The 19612-nt window shown below is 38.5% G+C and overlaps 1 protein-coding gene across 1 annotated transcript; it reads left to right on the top strand.

Annotated features, from left to right (window-relative positions):
* Nucleotides 1–1756: 1756 nt before the first annotated feature.
* dpt (dermatopontin) lies at nt 1757–16330 on the top strand. The gene is made up of 4 exons (XM_061978632.2): nt 1757–2169; nt 12446–12571; nt 15930–16037; nt 16108–16330. The coding sequence occupies exons 1-4, from the start codon at nt 1883–1885 to the stop codon at nt 16172–16174; spliced, it is 588 nt and encodes a 195-aa protein (XP_061834616.2). The 5' UTR covers nt 1757–1882; the 3' UTR covers nt 16175–16330.
* The last annotated feature ends 3282 nt before the right edge of the window (nt 16331–19612 follow it).

Raw genomic sequence — 19612 nt, 5'->3', positions numbered from 1 at the left:
TTATGGTGTTGTTTGTCATTTTTGTTTGTAGTGTTGTTTGTCATTTTGTGTGTTTTTGGTGTTGTTTGTCATGTTTTGTGTCCATGCTGTTGTTTGTCATGTTGTGTGTTTATGGTGTTGTTTGTCATGTTGTGTGTTTTTGGTGTTGTTTGTCATGTTTTGTGTTCATGCTGTCGTTATGTTGTGTGTTTATGGTGTTGTTTGTCATGTTGTGTGTTTATGGTGTTGTTTGTCATGTTGTGTTTATGCTGTTGTTTTGTCATGTTTTCTGTTTATGGTGTTGTTTGTCATTTTTGTTTGTGGTGTTTGTCATTTTGTGTGTTTATGGTGTTGTTTGTCATGTTTTGTGTTCATGCTGTTGTTTGTCATGTTGTGTGTTTATGGTGTTGATTGTCATGTTGTGTGTTTATGGTGGTGTTTGTCATGTTTTGTGTTCGTGCTGTCGTTATGTTGTGTTTATGGTGTTGTTTGTCATGTTTTGTGTTTATGGTGATGTTTGTCATGTTGTGTGTTTTTTGTGTTGTTTGTCATGTTTGGTGTTTATGCTGTTGTTTGTCATGTTTTGTGTTTATGGTGTTGTTTTTCATGTTGTGTGTTTATGGTGTTGTTTGTCATGTTGTGTGTTTATGGTGTTGTTTGTCATGTTTTGTGTTCATGCTGTCGTTATGTTGTGTATTTATGGTGTTGTTTGTCATGTTTTGTGTTTATGGTGATGTTTGTCATGTTGTGTGTTTTTTGTGTTGTTTGTCATGTTTTGTGTTTATGCTGTTGTTTGTCATGTTTTATGTTCATGGTGTTGTCATTTTTTGTTCGTAGTGTTGTTTTACATGTGTGTTTTTGGTGTTGTTTGCCATGTTTTGTGTTCGTGCTGTGTTTTGTCATGTTTGGTGTTTATGCTGTTGTTTGTCATGTTTGGTGTTTATGGTGTTGTTTGTCATGTTTTGTGTTTATGGTGTTGTTTGTCATGTTGTGTGTTTATGGTGTTGTTTGTCATGTTTTGTGTTCATGCTGTCGTTATGTTGTGTGTTTATGGTGTTGTTTGTCATGTTTTGTGTTTATGGTGATGTTTGTCATGTTGTGTGTTTTTTGTGTTGTTTGTCATGTTTTGTGTTTATGCTGTTGTTTGTCATGTTTTATGTTCATGGTGTTGTCATTTTTTGTTCGTAGTGTTGTTTTACATGTGTGTTTTTGGTGTTGTTTGCCATGTTTTGTGTTTATGCTGTTGTTTGTCATGTTTTGTGTTCATGGAGTTGTCATTTTTTTTGTTCGTAGTGTTGTTTGTCATGTTGTGTGTTTTTGGTGTTCTTTGTCATGTTTTGTGTTTATGCTGTTGTTTGTCATGTTTTGTGTTCATGCTGTTGTTTGTCATGTTTTGTTCCTGCGGCTGTGTTTGAAGCAACTTTGGCTCCATCGAAATGCCACGTTACAGTAAAGTCTTGGTTCTTGGTTCTTGGTTCCAGGACTTGGACATTTGGAGCTCATTACATTTTCATCCATTTTCTATGGCTTTCATATCTGTTTCTGGGTCCAAAAAGAGAGTTTCTATGGAGGCTTTGAGGCGGAGGAACACATGGCAAAGATTGTTAACACGTGAGCGAGCGCTCACTCCAAGGCCTCACAAACAAAGCATGACGTCAATATTAGAAGTGCATCTGAAGTTTTAAGGTGCTGGCCTTAGCGGCGCTGACACTTTGCCTGCCTTCTTTTTGCAGAGTCCACCTTAAAATGTCCAATGAGGTCCACTTTTGGATCCCGACTCCTCCCAGCTCGTTTACATGGCAGCTGGATGCCAAACATCTGGAGCGCCCAGGTTTTTTCTTCTGGGAGGGCTTTAAAAAGCCAGGCAGCAGGGAGTTAGCGGGTCAGACTTGCTTCCTTCGACATGAATCCTGCTCTGGTGGCGCTGGTCTGGTCCCTGCTGGCCTCCGCGGCCCGGGCCCAGTCCCAGGACCTGCACGACCACCAGGACATGGGCTGGGTCAACGGCTACCGCCAGGGCTTCAACTTCCAGTGTCCGCACGGCGAGGTCCTGGTGGCCGCCAGGAGCTACTTCAGCCAGAGGGACGGCTCGGACCGCTTGTGGAGCTTCGAATGCCAGCCCACCCCCGAGGGCCTGGGGGCCCCCACGGACTGCTGGTGGGACGACATCAACCGTGGTGGCCTGGAGTGGTATGTACCTCCTTTCATGCAACCATGAGGTCATCTTGTCACCTTTCCACAACAAGGTCTTCATTAGCGCACAAGAAAAAGGTCACATGACCAGTTTGCCGTGGTTTGGACAAAATAATCCACGCATAAACATTTGACAAGACTTACTTATTTCCATCCACATCACTACTTTTTAAATATATTTCTTGCTGCCATCACTGATGCCAACATTGCTAACCTAATTAGCTCATCAAGTTAGCCATTTAGCTAGTTTTCTTTACCATTGCTAACCTAATTAGCTCATCAAGTTAGCCATTGACCTTGCGTGTTAGCAATGCTAACCTAATTAGCTCATCAAGTTAGCATTTAGCTAGTTTTCTTTACCATTGCTAACCTAATTAGCTCATCAAGTTAGCCATTGACCTTGCGTGTTAGCATTGCTAACCTAATTAGCTCATCAAGTTAGCCATTAAGCTAGTTTTCTTTAGCATTTCTAACCTAATTAGCTCATCAAGTTAGCCATTAAGCTAGTTTTCTTTAGCATTTCTAACCTAATTAGCTCATCAAGTTAGCCATTGACCTTGTTTATTAGCATTGCTAACCTAATTAGCTCGTCAAGTTAGCCATTAAGCTAGTTTTCTTTAGCATTTCTAACCTAATTAGCTCATCAAGTTAGCCATTAAGCTAGTTTTCTTTAGCATTTTTAACCTAATTAGCTCATCAAGTTAGCCATTGACCTTGTTTATTAGCATTGCTAACCTAATTAGCTCATCAAGTTAGCCATTTAGCTAGTTTTCTTTACCATTGCTAACCTAATTAGCTCATCAAGTTAGCAATTTAGCCAGTTTTCTTTACCATTGCTAACCTAGTTAGCTCATCAAGTTAGCCATTGACCTTGCGTGTTAGCATTTCTAACCTAATTAGCTCATCAAGTTAGCCATTTAGCTAGTTTTCTTTACCATTGCTAACCTAATTAGCTCATCAAGTTAGCCATTGACCTTGTTTGTTAGCATTTCTAACCTAATTAGCTCATCAAGTTAGTCATTTAGCCAGTTTTATTTACCATTGCTAACCTAATTAGCTCATCAAGTTAGCCATTGACCTTGCGTGTTAGCATTGCTAACCTAAGTAGCTCATCAAGATAGCCATTTAGCTAGTTTTCTTTACCATTGCTAACCTAATTAGCTCATCAAGTTAGCCATTTAGCTAGTTTTCTTTACCAATGCTAACCTAATTAGCTCATCAAGTTAGCCATTGACCTTGTTTGTTTGCATTGCTAACCTAATTAGCTCATCAAGTTAGCCATTAAGCTAGTTTTCTTTAGCATTTCTAACCTAATTAGCTCATCAAGTTAGTCATTGACCTTGCGTGTTAGCATTGCTAACCTAATTAGCTCATCAAGTTAGCCATTGACGTTGTTTGTTAGCATTGCTAACCTAATTAGCTCATCAAGTTAGCCATTAACCTTGTGTGTTAGCATTGCTAACCTAATTAGCTCATCAAGTTAGCCATTGACCTTGCGTGTTAGCAATGCTAACCTAATTAGCTCATCAAGTTAGCATTTAGCTAGTTTTCTTTACCATTGCTAACCTAATTAGCTCATCAAGTTAGCCATTGACCTTGTTTGTTACCATTGCTAACCTAATTAGCTCATCAAGTTAGCCATTTAGCTAGTTTTCTTTACCAATGCTAACCTAATTAGCTCATCAAGTTAGCCATTGACCTTGTTTGTTTGCATTGCTAACCTAATTAGCTCATCAAGTTAGCCATTTGGCTAGTTTTCTTTACCAAGCCATTTAACTAGTTTTCTTTACCATTGCTAACCTAAGTAGCTCATCAAGATAGCCATTTAGCTAGTTTTCTTTACCATTGCTAACCTAATTAGCTTATCAAGTTAGCCATTTAGCTAGTTTTCTTTACCAATGCTAACCTAATTAGCTCATCAAGTTAGCCATTGACCTTGTTTGTTTGCATTGCTAACCTAATTAGCTCATCAAGTTAGCCATTTGGCTAGTTTTCTTTACCAAGCCATTTAGCTAGTTTTCTTTACCATTGCTAACCCAATTAGCTTATCAAGTTAGCCTTTGACCTTGTTTGTTTGCATTGCTAACCTAATTAGCTCATCAAGTTAGCCATTGACCTTGTTTGTTAGCATTTCTAACATAATTAGCTTATCAAGTTAGCCATTTAGCTAGTTTTCTTTACCAATGCTAACCTAAATAGCTCATCAAGTTAGCCATTGACCTTGTTTGTTAGCATTTCTAACCTAATTAGCTCATCAAGTTAGCCATTTAGCCAGTTTTCTTTACCATTGCTAACCTAATTAGCTCATCAAGATAGCCATTGACCTTGTTTGTTAGCATTGCTAACCTAATTAGCTCATCAAGATAGCCATTTAGCCAGTTTTCTTTACCATTGCTAACCTAATTAGCTCATCAAGTTAGCCATTTAGCTAGTTTTCTTTACCATTGCTAACCTAATTATCTCATCAAGTTAGCCATTGACCTTGTTTGTTAGCAATGCTAACCTAATTAGCTCATCAAGTTAGCCATTAAGCTAGTTTTCTTTAGCATTGCTAACCTTATTAGCTCATCAAGTTAGCCATTGACCTTGTTTGTTAGCATTGCTAACCTAATTAGCTCATCAAGTTAGCCATTTAGCTAGTTTTCTTTACCATTGCTAACCTAATTAGCTCATCAAGTTAGCCATTTAGCTGGTTTTCTTTAGCATCGCTAGCTGAATGAGCTTGTCTAGTTAGACAGTTACTTTTTTGTTTAGCATTGCTAGCAGAATTAGCTAATCAATTTAGCCAGTTGCTTGTTTGTTAGCATTGCGAGCAGAATTAGCTCATCAAGTTGATAAAATGTCATCAGACATGATACTTCTACTGTAGTCTGTCGCATATATGATGGTAAAATGTAATCTGGCACAAGTTTGTTGATACAACGCCATCAGACATGATACTTCTACTGACATATTTGTTGATAAAACGCCATCAGACATGATACTTCTACTGTAATCTGGCACATATTTGATGATAAAATGTCATCAGACATGATACTTCTACTGTAACCTGGCACATATTTGATGATAAAATGTCATCAGACATGATACTTCTACTGTAACCTGGCACATATTTGATGATAAAATGTCATCAGACATGATACTTCTACTGTAACCTGGCACATATATGTTGATAAAACGCCATCGGACATGATACTTCTACTGTAATCTGGCACATATTTGATGATAAAATGTCATCAGACATGATACTTCTACTGTAACCTGGCACATATTTGATGATAAAACGTCATCAGACATGATACTTCTACTGTAACCTGGCACATATTTGATGATAAAATGTCATCAGACATGATACTTCTACTGTAACCTGGCACATATTTGATGATAAAATGTCATCAGACATGATACTTCTACTGTAATCTGGCACAAATGCAATGGTAAAATGTCATCAGACATGATACTTTTACTGTAATCTGGCACAAATGTAATGGTAAAATGTCATCAGACATGAAACTTCTACTGTAATCTGGCACAAATGTAATGGTAAAATGTCATCAGACATGAAACTTCTACTGTAATCTGGCACAAATGTAATAGTAAAATGTCATCAAACATGAAATTCTACTGTAATCTGGCACAAAATTGATGGTAAAATGTAATCTGACACAAATGTGTTGATAAAACGCCATCAGACATGATACTTCTACTGTAACCTGGCACAAATGTATTGGTAAAATGTCATCAGACATGAAACTTCTACTGTAATCTGGCACAAATGTAATGGTAAAATGTCATCAGACATGAAACTTCTACTGTAATCTGGCACAAATGTAATGGTAAAATGTCATCAAACATGAAACTTCTACTGTAATCTGGCACATATTTGATGATGAAACATATTACACACATAACGGTAAAATGTCATCAGACATGAAACTTCTACTGTAATCTGGCACAAATGTAATGGTAAAATGTCATCAGACATGAAACTTCTACTGTAATCTGGCACAAATGTAATGGTAAAATGTCATCAAACATGAAACTTCTACTGTAATCTGGCACATATTTGATGATGAAACATATTACACACATAACGGTAAAATGTCATCAGACATGAAACTTCTACTGTAATCTGGCACAAATGTATTGGTAAAATGTCATCAAACATGAAACTTCTACTGTAGTCTGTCACATATTTGATGATGAAACATATTACACACATAACGGTAAAATGTCATCAGACATGAAACTTCTACTGTAATCTGGCACAAATGTAATGGTAAAATGTCATCAAACATGAAATTTCTACTGTAATCTGGCACATATTTGATGATGAAACATATTACACACATAACGGTAAAATGTCATCAGACATGAAACTTCTACTGTAATCTGGCACAAATGTAATGGTAAAATGTCATCAGACATGAAACTTCTACTGTAATCTGGCACAAATGTAATGGTAAAATGTCATCAGACATGAAACTTCTACTGTAATCTGGCACAAATGTAATGGTAAAATGTCATCAAACATGAAACTTCTACTGTAATCTGGCACATATTTGATGATGAAACATATTACACACATAACGGTAAAATGTCATCAGACATGAAACTTCTACTGTAATCTGGCACAAATGTAATGGTAAAATGTCATCAAACATGAAACTTCTACTGTAATCTGGCACATATTTGATGATGAAACATATTACACACATAACGGTAAAATGTCATCAGACATGAAACGTCTACTGTAATCTGGCACAAATGTAATGGTAAAATGTCATCAGACATGAAACTTCTACTGTAATCTGGCACAAATGTAATGGTAAAATGTCATCAGACATGAAACCTCTACTGTAATCTGGCACAAGTGTAATGGTAAAATGTCATCAAACATGAAACTTCTACTGTAATCTGGCACAAATGTAATGGTAAAATGTCATCAAACATGAAAATTCTACTGTAATCTGGCACAAAGTTGATGGTAAAATGTAATCTGACACAAATGTGTTGATAAAACGCCATCAGACATGATACTCCTACTGTAACCTGGCACATATTTGATGATAAAATGTCATCAGACATGATACTTCTACTGTAATCTGGCACATATTTGATGATAAAATGTCATCAGACATGATACTTCTACTGTAACCTGGCACATATTTGATGATAAAATGTCATCAGACGTGATACTTCTACTGTAACCTGGCACATATTTGATGATAAAATGTCATCAGACATGATACTTCTACTGTAACCTGGCACATATTTGATGATAAAATGTCATCAGACATGATACTTCTACTGTAACCTGGCACAAATCTGATGATAAAATGTCATCAGACATGATACTTCTACTGTAACCTGGCACATATTTGATGGTAAAATGTCATCAGACATGATACTTCTACTGTAACCTGGCACAAATTTGTTGATAAAACGCCATCGGACATGATAATTCTACTGTAACCTGGCACAAATTTGTTGATAAAACGCCATCGGACATGATACTTCTACTGTAACCTGGCACAAATTTGTTGATAAAACGCCATCGGACATGATACTTCTACTGTAACCTGGCACATATTTGATGATAAAATGTCATCAGACATGATACTTCTACTGTAACCTGGCACATATTTGATGATAAAATGTCATCAGACATGATACTTCTACTGTAATCTGGCACAAATGTAATGGTAAAATGTCATCAAACATGAAACTTCTACTGTAATCTGGCACAAATGTAATGGTAAAATGTCATCAGACATGAAACTTCTACTGTAATCTGGCACAAATGTAATAGTAAAATGTCATCAAACATGAAATTCTACTGTAATCTGGCACAAAGTTGATGGTAAAATGTAATCTGACACAAATGTGTTGATAAAACGCCATCAGACATGATACTTCTACTGTAGTCTGTCACATATTTGATGGTTAACTCCATCAAACATGAAACTTCTACTGTAATCTGTCACATATATGATGGTAAAATGTAATCTGGCACAAGTTTGTTGATAAAACACCACCAGACATGATACCTCTACTGTAACCTGGCACATATATGTTGATAAAACGCCATCGGACATGATACTTCTACTGTAATCTGGCACATATTTGATGATAAAATGTCATCAGACATGATACTTCTACTGTAACCTGGCACATATTTGATGATAAAATGTCATCAGACATGATACTTCCACTGTAATCTGGCACATATTTGATGATAAAATGTCATCAGACATGATACTTCTACTGTAACCTGGCACAAATTTGTTGATAAAACGCCATCAGACATGATACTTCTACTGTAACCTGGCACAAATTTGTTGATAAAATGTCATCAGACATGATACTTCTACTGTAACCTGGCACATATTTGATGATAAAATGTCATCAGACATGATACTTCTACTGTAACCTGGCACAAATTTGTTGATAAAACGCCATCGGATATGATACTTCTACTGTAACCTGGCACAAATTTGTTGATAAAACGCCATCAAACATGATACTTCTACTGTAGTCTGGCACATATTTGATAATAAAATGTCATCAGACATGATACTTCTACTGTAACCTGGCACATATTTGATGATAAAATGTCATCAGACATGATACTTCTACTGTAACCTGGCACAAATTTGTTGATAAAACGCCATCAGACATGATACTTCTACTGTAACCTGGCACAAATTTGTTGATAAAACGCCATCAGACATGATACTTCTACTGTAACCTGGCACAAATTTGTTGATAAAATGTCATCAGACATGATACTTCTACTGTAACCTGGCACATATTTGATGATAAATGTCATCAGACATGATACTTCTACTGTAATCTGGCACAAATTTGATGATAAAATGTCATCAGACATGATACTTCTACTGTAATCTGGCACATATTTGATGATAAAATGTCATCAGACATGATACTTCTACTGTAATCTGTAATCTGGCACAAATTTGATGATAAAATGTCATCAGACATGATACTTCTACTGTAATCTGGCACAAATTTGATGATAAAATGCCATCAGACATGATACTTCTACTGTAATCTGGCACATATTTGATGATAAAATGTCATCAGACATGATACTTCTACTGTAATCTGGCACAAATTTGATGATAAAATGTCATCAGACATGATACTTCTACTGTAATCTGGCACATATTTGATAATAAAATGTCATCAGACATGATACTTCTACTGTAACCTGGCACATATTTGATGATAAAATGTCATCAGACATGATACTTCTACTGTAACCTGGCACATATTTGATGATAAAATGTCATCAGACATGATACTTCTACTGTAACCTGGCACATATTTGATGATAAAATGTCATCAGACATGATACTTCTACTGTAACCTGGCACATATTTGATGATAAAATGTCATCAGACATGATACTTCTACTGTAATCTGGCACAAATTTGATGATAAAATGTCATCAGACATGATACTTCTACTGTAATCTGGCACAAATGTAATGGTAAAATGTCATCAAACATGAAACTTCTACTGTAATCTGGCACAAATGTAATGGTAAAATGTCATCAGACATGAAACTTCTACTGTAATCTGGCACAAATGTAATGGTAAAATGTCATCAGACATGAAACTTCTACTGTAATCTGGCACAAATGTAATGGTAAAATGTCATCAGACATGAAACTTCTACTGTAATCTGGCACAAATGTAATGGTAAAATGTCATCAGACATGAAACTTCTACTGTAATCTGGCACAAGTGTAATGGTAAAATGTCATCAAACATGAAACTTCTACTGTAATCTGGCACAAATGTAATGGTAAAATGTCATCAAACATGAAATTCTACTGTAATCTGGCACAAAATTGATGGTAAAATGTAATCTGACACAAATGTGTTGATAAAACGCCATCAGACATGATACTTCTACTGTAACCTGGCACAAATGTCTTGGTAAAATGTCATCAAACATGAAACTGCTACTGTAGTCTGTCACATATTTGATGGTTAACTCCATCAAATATGAAACTTCTACTGTAATCTGTCACATATATGATGGTAAAATGTAATCTGGCACAAGTTTGTTGATAAAAAACCACCAGACATGATACTTCTACTGTAACCTGGCACATATATGTTGATAAAACGCCATCAGACATGATACTTCTACTGTAATCTGGCACATATTTGATGATAAAATGTCATCGGACATGATACTTCTACTGTAACCTGGCACATATTTGATGATAAAATGTCATTAGACATGATACTTCTACTGTAACCTGGCACATATTTGATGATAAAATGTCATCAGACATGATACTTCTACTGTAACCTGGCACATATTTGATGATAAAATGTCATCAGACATGATACTTCTACTGTAACCTGGCACATATTTGATGATAAAATGTCATCAGACATGATACTTCTACTGTAATCTGGCACAAATTTGATGATAAAATGTCATCAGACATGATACTTCTACTGTAATCTGGCACAAATGTAATGGTAAAATGTCATCAAACATGAAACTTCTACTGTAATCTGGCACAAATGTAATGGTAAAATGTCATCAGACATGAAACTTCTACTGTAATCTGGCACAAATGTAATAGTAAAATGTCATCAGACCTGAAACTTCTACTGTAATCTGGCACAAATGTAATGGTAAAATGTCATCAAACATGAAACTTCTACTGTAATCTGGCACAAATGTAATGGTAAAATGTCATCAAACATGATACTTCTACTGTAATCTGGCACAAATGTAATGGTAAAATGTCATCAGACATGAAACGTCTACTGTAATCTGGCACAAATGTAATGGTAAAATGTCATCAAACATGAAATTTCTACTGTAATCTGGCACAAATGTAATGGTAAAATGTCATCAGACATGATACTTCTACTGTAATCTGGCACAAATGTAATGGTAAAATGTCATCAAACATGAAATTTCTACTGTAATCTGGCACAAATGTAATGGTAAAATGTCATCAAACATGAAACTTCTACTGTAATCTGGCACAAATGTAATAGTAAAATGTCATCAAACATGAAATTCTACTGTAATCTGGCACAAAGTTGATGGTAAAATGTAATCTGACACAAATGTGTTGATAAAACGCCATCAGACATGATACTTCTACTGTAGTCTGTCACATATTTGATGGTTAACTCCATCAAACATGAAACTTCTACTGTAATCTGTCACATATATGATGGTAAAATGTAATCTGGCACAAGTTTGTTGATAAAACACCACCAGACATGATACCTCTACTGTAACCTGGCACATATATGTTGATAAAACGCCATCGGACATGATACTTCTACTGTAATCTGGCACAAATTTGATGATAAAATGTCATCAGACATGATACTTCTACTGTAATCTGGCACAAATTTGATGATAAAATGTCATCAGACATGATACTTCTACTGTAATCTGGCACAAATTTGATGATAAAATGTCATCAGACATGATACTTCTACTGTAACCTGGCACATATTTGATGATAAAATGTCATCAGACATGATACTTCTACTGTAACCTGGCACATATTTGATAATAAAATGTCATCGGACATGATACTTCTACTGTAACCTGGCACAAATTTGTTGATAAAACGCCATCAGACATGATACTTCTACTGTAACCTGGCACATATTTGATGATAAAATGTCATCAGACTTGATACTTCTACTGTAACCTGGCACATATTTGATGATAAAATGTCATCAGACATGATACTTCTACTGTAATCTGGCACAAATTTGATGATAACACATAATGTGATGATAAAAGGCTGTCAGACATGAGATGTATGAGCATGATGCCTTTGAGAGAAAGTATCCTCCTCTACATTTCCTGCCACTCTCTTCCACTGCCTTCCATGGAAGTGTATTAGCGCCACACCTTTAGAAGAGCTGCTGTTTGTCTCAATGCACGCCGCTGGAGACGTCCCCCCCCCCCCCCCCCCCCCCCCCCTGCACCCCCACCCTGCCCCTGTCAGCTGCTAGACGCCGTGGGCCCGTGGAGGCCATGTTTCCATGACAAACGTCTGCACTCGCTGAGGCTGCTTTCATTCCCTGGATGTTCACATCCACAAGTACAAGATCTTGTACTTGTGGATGTTCACAAGTACAAGTAGAAGATCTTTGCTTCCCTGGATGGTTCACAAGTACAAGCTGCAGTGTGTGAAAGAAAGTCCAACACATTTCTTTCAATAAATGTCTCACCTTGTCTTTGCAGGACGTCCACTTGCACTCGTAACGGGCTGGTGGCGGGCGTGCAGAGCAAATACTTTGAGGGCCTCCTGGACCGGGAGTGGCAGTTCTACTGCTGCTATTACGAGCGCCGGTGTCCCTACGCCTGCATGTACGTCACTTATTTCATTTGATCCTATTTTATTGGATGAGCTGGGAAGTGATCAGTATCACAAACTATTTATTATTATTTTTTTAATTTTAATTTAACTAATTTATTGTATTTGTTTATTTTATTGTATTTAAAAAAGTGATTGGTGGCTCAGTATCACAAACTATTTTTATTTTTTATTTATTTAATTAATTTATTGTATTTGTTTATTTTATTGTATTTAAAAAAAAAATGTTTACAGAGCAGTCATGTCCCCCCGCATTCTTTCAAAAGGCAGTTTTTACCACCCCCTGCACTTTTGAATGTCCGAAAATAATGTGACACTATTGAATAGAGGCAAGTCAAACACTTGTGCCAGGCGGAAAACCAGCGGTCAGGCTGAAAAGCTGTCCCTTTTAGACCGCCCACAAGCTCATTGATTGGCTTTCTGGGGCTGCCTTCTTGCAAACTGACCAATCATTGGTCTTGACAAAATTGGTGCAGTTCAGCTAAATGTGGACTTGTTTCTTCAGCATTGTCCACGCGTTTATGTCAGGACTTTGGGAAGGCCATTCTAAAACCTTCATTCCAGCCTGATTTAGCCATTCCTTTACCACTTTTGACGTGTGTTTGGGGTCATTGTCCTGTTGGAACACCCAGCTGCGCCCAAGACCCAACCTCCGGGCTGATGATTTTAGCTTGTCCTGAAGAATTTGGAGGTAATCCTCCTTTTTCATTGTCCCATTTAAAGCACCAGTTCCATTGGCAGCAAAACAGGCCCAGAGCATAATACTACCACCACCATGCTTGACAGTAGGCATTGTGTTCCTGGGATTAAAGGCCTCACCTTTTCTCCTCCAAACATATTGCTGGGTATTGTGGCCAAACAGCTCCATTTTTGTTTCATCTGACCACAGAACTTTCCTCCAGAAGGTCTTATCTTTGTCCATGTGATGTCAGAGTGTTGAGTCAAATATTATTTTCAAGCCCTTCGAGAGTATTTTCAGAACAATCCCACCTTGCTTTTCACAGGAAGACCAGCGACATTCCGGAACAGTACCACGAGGACTGGACTCTCACACTATTATGTTAGATCCACTATGGACTGGACTCTCACACTATTATGTTAGATCCACTATGGACTGGACTCTCACACTATTATGTTAGATCCACTATGGACTGGACTCTCACTATTATGTTAGATCCACTATGGACTGGACTCTCACACTATTATGTTAGATCGACTATGGACTGGACTCTCACACTATTATGTTAGATCCACTATGGACTGGACTCTCACACTATTATGTTAGATCCACTATGGACTGAACTCTCACACTATTACGTTAGATCTACTATGGACTGGACTCTCACACTATTATGTTAGATCCACTATGGACTGGACTCTCACACTATTATGTTAGATCCACTATGGACTGGACTCTCACACTGTTATGTTAGATCCACTATGGACTGGACTCTCACACTATTATGTTAGATCCACTATGGACTGGACTCTCACACTATTATGTTAGATCCACTATGGACTGGACTGTCACACTATTATGTTAGATCCACTATGGACTGGACTCTCACACTATTATGTTAGATCCACTATGGACTGAACTCTCACAAAATTATGTTAGATCCACTATGGACTGGACTCTCACTATTATGTTAGATCCACTATGGACTGGACTATCACAAAATTATGTTAGATCCACTATGGACTGGACTCTCACTATTATGTTAGATCCACTATGGACTGGACTATCACACTATTATGTTAGATCCACTATGGACTGGACTCTTACACTATTATGTTAGATCCACTATGGACTGGACTCTCACACTATTACGTTAGATCCACTATGGACTGGACTCTCACACTATTACGTTAGATCCACTATGGACTGGACTCTCACACTATTATGTTAGATCCACTATGGACTGGACTCTCACACTATTATGTTAGATCCACTATGGACTGGACTCTCACACTGTTATGTTAGATCTACTATGGACTGGACTCTCACTATTATGTTAGATCCACTATGGACTGGACTCTCACACTGTTATGTTAGATGCACTATGGACTGGACTCTCACACTATTATGTTAGATCCACTATGGACTGAACTCTCACAATATTATGTTAGATCCACTATGGACTGGATTCTCACACTATTACGTTAGATCCACTATGGACTGGACTCTCACACTATTATGTTAGATCCACTATGGACTGGACTCTCACACTGTTATGTTAGATCCACTATGGACTGGACTCTCACACTATTATGTTAGATCCACTATGGACTGGACTCTCACACTATTATGTTAGATCCACTATGGACTGGACTCTCACACTATTATGTTAGATCCACTATGGACTGGACTCTCACACTATTACGTTAGATCCACCATGGACTGGACTCTCACACTATTACGTTAGATCCACTATGGACTGGACTCTCACACTATTATGTTAGATCCACTATGGACTGGACTCTCACACTATTACGTTAGATCCACTATGGACTGGACTCTCACACTATTACGTTAGATCCACTATGGACTGGACTCTCACACTATTACGTTAGATCCACTATGGACTGGACTCTCACACTATTATGTTAGATCCACTATGGACTGGACTCTCACACTATTATGTTAGATCCACTATGGACTGGACTCTCACACTATTATGTTAGATCCACTATGGACTGGACTCTAACACTATTATGTTAGATCCACTATGGACTGGACTCTCACACTATTATGTTAGATCCACGATGGACTGGACTCTCACACTATTATGTTAGATCCACTATGGACTGGACTCTCACACTATTATGTTAGATCCACTATGGACTGGACTCTCACACTATTATGTTAGATCCACTATGGACTGAACTCTCACAATATTATGTTAGATCCACTATGGACTGGACTCTCACAATATTATGTTAGATCCACTATGGACTGGACTCTCACAATATTATGTTAGATCCACTATGGACTGGACTCTCACACTATTACGTTAGATCCACTATGGACTGGACTCTCACACTATTACGTTAGATCCACTATGGACTGGACTCTCACACTATTATGTTAGATCCACTATGGACTCGACTCTCACACTATTATGTTAGATGGTAGGAATGGTGTTCCTGGGATTAAAGGCCTCACCTTTTCTCCTCCAAACATATTGCTGGGTATTGTGGCCAAACAGCTCCATTTTTGTTTCATCTGACCACAGAAGTTTCCTCCAGAAGGTCTTATCTTTGTCCATGTGATGTCAGAGTGTTGAGTCAAATATTATTTTCAAGCCCTTCGAGAGTATTTCCAGAACAATCCCGCCTTGCTTTTCACAGGAAGACCAGCGACATTCCGGAACAGTACCACGAGGAGGCCGAGCTGGTGGTTCCCACCTACGGCTACTTCATCCGAGGAGCTCAGACCACCTTCAGCGGGGTGCTCAGGTCCGACCTCGACTCTCACAAGTGTTTGCCGCTTCATCTGACCCGACCTTGTCTCCGTCTTTGCTCGCAGGGACCGCCAGTGGAAGTACATCCTGTGCCGGATGACCAACTTTGACTGCGACTTTGAGAACTTGTAAGAGGCTTTGCTCTCCGTAAACCATATTTACTCCTTTTACGTGAAGTTTTTTATTTTTAAAGTTTGTAGCTGTTTAATCCTTAATTGCCAGCATGCAACACACACACAATCCTTCTTTTAGACGGCATGAAGACCTTAGAGGTAGTGGAAGTCGAAGCATTTATGTCTGCAGAAAATAAAATGTTTAACCGCACCATCAAATTAATGGTAAAATATTTTTTAATTAGCATTACTAAGAATGCACGGTGAGCATACGTCCAAGGTGGCGCTGTCACAAGCGATGGTGAGTAGAAATAATATTCTACAAAGGAAAACGCATCACGAGGGAGTGGGAGAACACGCAACTAAGAGTAGAAAACAAAAAACAAAAGAAGGCGAGTGCAGCTAGTTAGGGCTCAAGACACACTTCCTTTGCTGATCTATAGGCAGAGCATAGTAGTGCAGTGCGATGATCCGGCAGTTTCTTCCAGAAGGACTGAAAAAGGAGACTGATTGCCAGGTGTGGGAGCCGGTACACAGTGGAAAGACAGAAGGAGTAAAACTACAAAATAAGAGCACTGGACAGGAACTCAAACACCACACACATGGGGGGGAAAAAACAATACAAGTCTAAGATAGTCACAAGGGTGTGACAGGATGTCCAAACAAAATGGATTCCAGATGGGAAAAGGAAAATTACGCAAGTTTGTAATCAAGGGAGGGCGGAGGGAGGACTTGGTGGAGGGTCGCCAAACAGAATTAGCTCATTCAGTTTGCCAGTTAGTTCGTTTGTTTGCATTGCGAGCAGAATTAGCTCTTTGAGTTAGCCAGTTTGTTCGTTTTTTAGTATTGCTAACATAATTAGTTCATTCAGTTTGCCAGTTAGTTAGTTTGCTTGCATTGCTAGCAGAATTAGCTCATCAAGTTAGCTCGTTTGTCAGCATTGCAAGCAGAATTAGCTCGTCCAGTTAACTCGTTTGTCTTTGATCGATTGATTGAGACTTTTATTAGTAGGTTGCACAGTGAAGTACATATTCCGTACAATTGACCACTAAATGGTAACACCCGAATAAGTTTTTCAACTTGTTTAAGTCGGGGTCCACTTAAACTGATTCATGATACAGATATATACTATCAGATATATACTATCATCATAATACAGTCATCACACAAGTTAATCATCAGGGTATATACATTGAATTATTTACATTATTTACATTGCAAGTAGAATTAGCTCGTCAAGTTAGCCTGATAGTTCATTTGTTTGCATTGCTAGCAGAATTAGCTCTTCAGGTTAGCCAGTTAGCTCGTTTATCAGCATTGCAAGCAGAATTAGCTCATCAAGTTAGCCAGCTTGTTCGTTTTTTAGCATTGCTAGCAGAATTAGCTCATTCAGTTTGCCAGTTAGTTCGTTTGTTTGCATTGCTAGCAGAAATAGCTCGTCAATTTAGCCTGTTAGTTCGTTTGTCAGCATTGCAAGCAGAATTAGCTGGTCAAGTGAGCCAGTTAGCTCGTTTGTCAGCATTGCTAGCGGAATTAGCTGGTCAAGTTAGCCAGTTAGCTCGTTTGTCAGCATTGCAAGCAGAATTAGCTCGTCAAGTTAGCCTGATAGTTCGTTTGTTTGAATTGCTAGCAGAATTAGCTCGTCAAGTTAGCCTGATAGTTTGTTTGTTTGCATTGCTAGCAGAATTAGCTCTTCAAGTTAGCCAGTTAGCTCGTTTATCAGCATTGCAAGCAGAATTAGCTGGTCAAGTTAGCCTGTTAGTACGTTTGTTTGCATTGCTAGCAGAATTAGCTCATCAAGTAAGTCAGTTAGCTCGTTTATCAGCATTGCAAGCAGAATTAGCTCATCAAGTTAGCCAGCTTGTTCGTTTTTTAGCATTGCTAGCAGAATTAGCTTATTCAGTTTGCCAGTTTGTTTGTTTTCATTGCTAGCAGAATTAGCTCGTCAAGTTAGCCTGTTAGTTCGTTTGTCAGCATTGCAAGCAGAATTAGCTGGTCAAGTTAGCCAGTTAGCTCGTTTGTCAGAATCGCAAGCAGAATTAGCTGGTCAAGTTAGCCAGTTAGCTCGTTTGTCAGCATTGCAAGCGGAATTAGCTGGTCAAGCTAGCCAGTTAGCTCGTTTGTCAGCATTGCAAGCGGAATTAGCTGGTCAAGTTAACCTGTTAGTTCGTTTGTCAGCATTGCAAGCAGAATTAGCTCGTCAAGCTAGCCAGTTAGCTCGTTTGTCAGCATTGCAAGCAGAATTAGCTGGTCAAGTTAGCCAGTTAGCTCGTTTGTCAGCATTGCAAGCGGAATTAGCTGGTCAAGCTAGCCAGTTAGCTCGTTTGTCAGCATTGCAAGCAGAATTAGCTCGTCAAGTTAGCCAGTTAGCTTGTTAGCATTGCAAGCAGAATTAGCTCGTCAAGTTAGCCAGTTAGCTTGTTTGTCAGCATTGCAAGCGAAATTAGCTCGTCAAGTTAGCCTGTTAGTTCGTTTGCTCAATTTGCTAAGAGGATTAGCTCATCAAGTTAGCCATTTACCTTGTTTGTTAGCATCACTAGCCTATTTAGCTCATCAAGTTAGTCATTTAGCTCGTTTTTTTTAGCATTGCTAGCTAAATTAGCTTGTCAAGTCAGCTAGTTAGTTTGTTTGTCAGCATTGCAAGCAGAATTAGCTCATCGAGTTAGCTCGTTTAACAGCATTGCAAGCGGAATTAGCTCACTAAGTTAGCCTGTTAGTTAGTTTGCTCGATTTGCTAAGAGGATTAGCTCATCAAGTTAGCCATTTACCTTGTTTGTTTGCATCACTAACCTATTTAGCTCATCAAGTTAGCCATTTAGCTCGGGTTTTGTTTAGCATTGCTAGCTAAATTAGCTTGTCAAGTTAGCCAGTCAGCTTGTTTGTTTGCTGCGCGCCTCTGTTCGCTGACGAAGATGAGGAGCACGGACAACAGGCGACCGCCTCCGCAGTAGACGGACAGGCTGCTGGGTCGGAGGTGAAGGTGGCGTCGCCAGAGGACCCACTGGAGACGAGGCTGGCGATGACGGAGGACCCACTGGAGACGAGGCGGGCAGCTGTTATTGGGTGACGTCGCCAAAGCGAGAGGTACATGTGCTTCTTCTTTTTTTGGGACTAAAAGCATACATTTGTTTTGGTCCAAAACATTTAGCAAATAAAATACAATAAAAATTCAAGTTGGATGAAAAAATATATATATTTATAAAAGAAAGTGAAACAATAAGAAGGTGAAATTATGAAATATAGTCTTTTGGCGGAGTATGGCGGGGCGATACGGCTGAAAACTATATCCCCAGTGTTTTATATTGGTCGATAGCTATCCATCCATCCATTTCCTACCGCTTATTCCCTTTGGGGTCGCGGGGGGCGCTGGAGCCTATCTCAGCTACAATCGGGCGGAAGGCGGGGTACACCCTGGACAAGTCGCCACCTCATCGCAGGGCCAACACAGATAGACAGA

Source organism: Nerophis lumbriciformis, linkage group LG18 (genome assembly GCF_033978685.3).
Source record: "Nerophis lumbriciformis linkage group LG18, RoL_Nlum_v2.1, whole genome shotgun sequence".
NCBI lineage: Eukaryota > Metazoa > Chordata > Actinopteri > Syngnathiformes > Syngnathidae > Nerophis > Nerophis lumbriciformis.
Note: the sequence above shows the minus strand (reverse complement) of the source record. Positions and strands in the feature narration are given on the sequence as shown.

Excerpts from the sequence above, each read along its gene's own strand:
- dpt (XM_061978632.2), top strand. The coding sequence starts at position 1,883 with ATGAATCCTGCTCTGGTGGCGCTGGTCTGGTCCCTGCTGGCCTCCGCG. Across the intron at positions 2,170-12,445 it reads AACCGTGGTGGCCTGGAGTG|GACGTCCACTTGCACTCGTA; the intron begins GTATGTACCTCC and ends TTGTCTTTGCAG. Across the intron at positions 12,572-15,929 it reads CGGTGTCCCTACGCCTGCAT|GAAGACCAGCGACATTCCGG; the intron begins GTACGTCACTTA and ends TGCTTTTCACAG.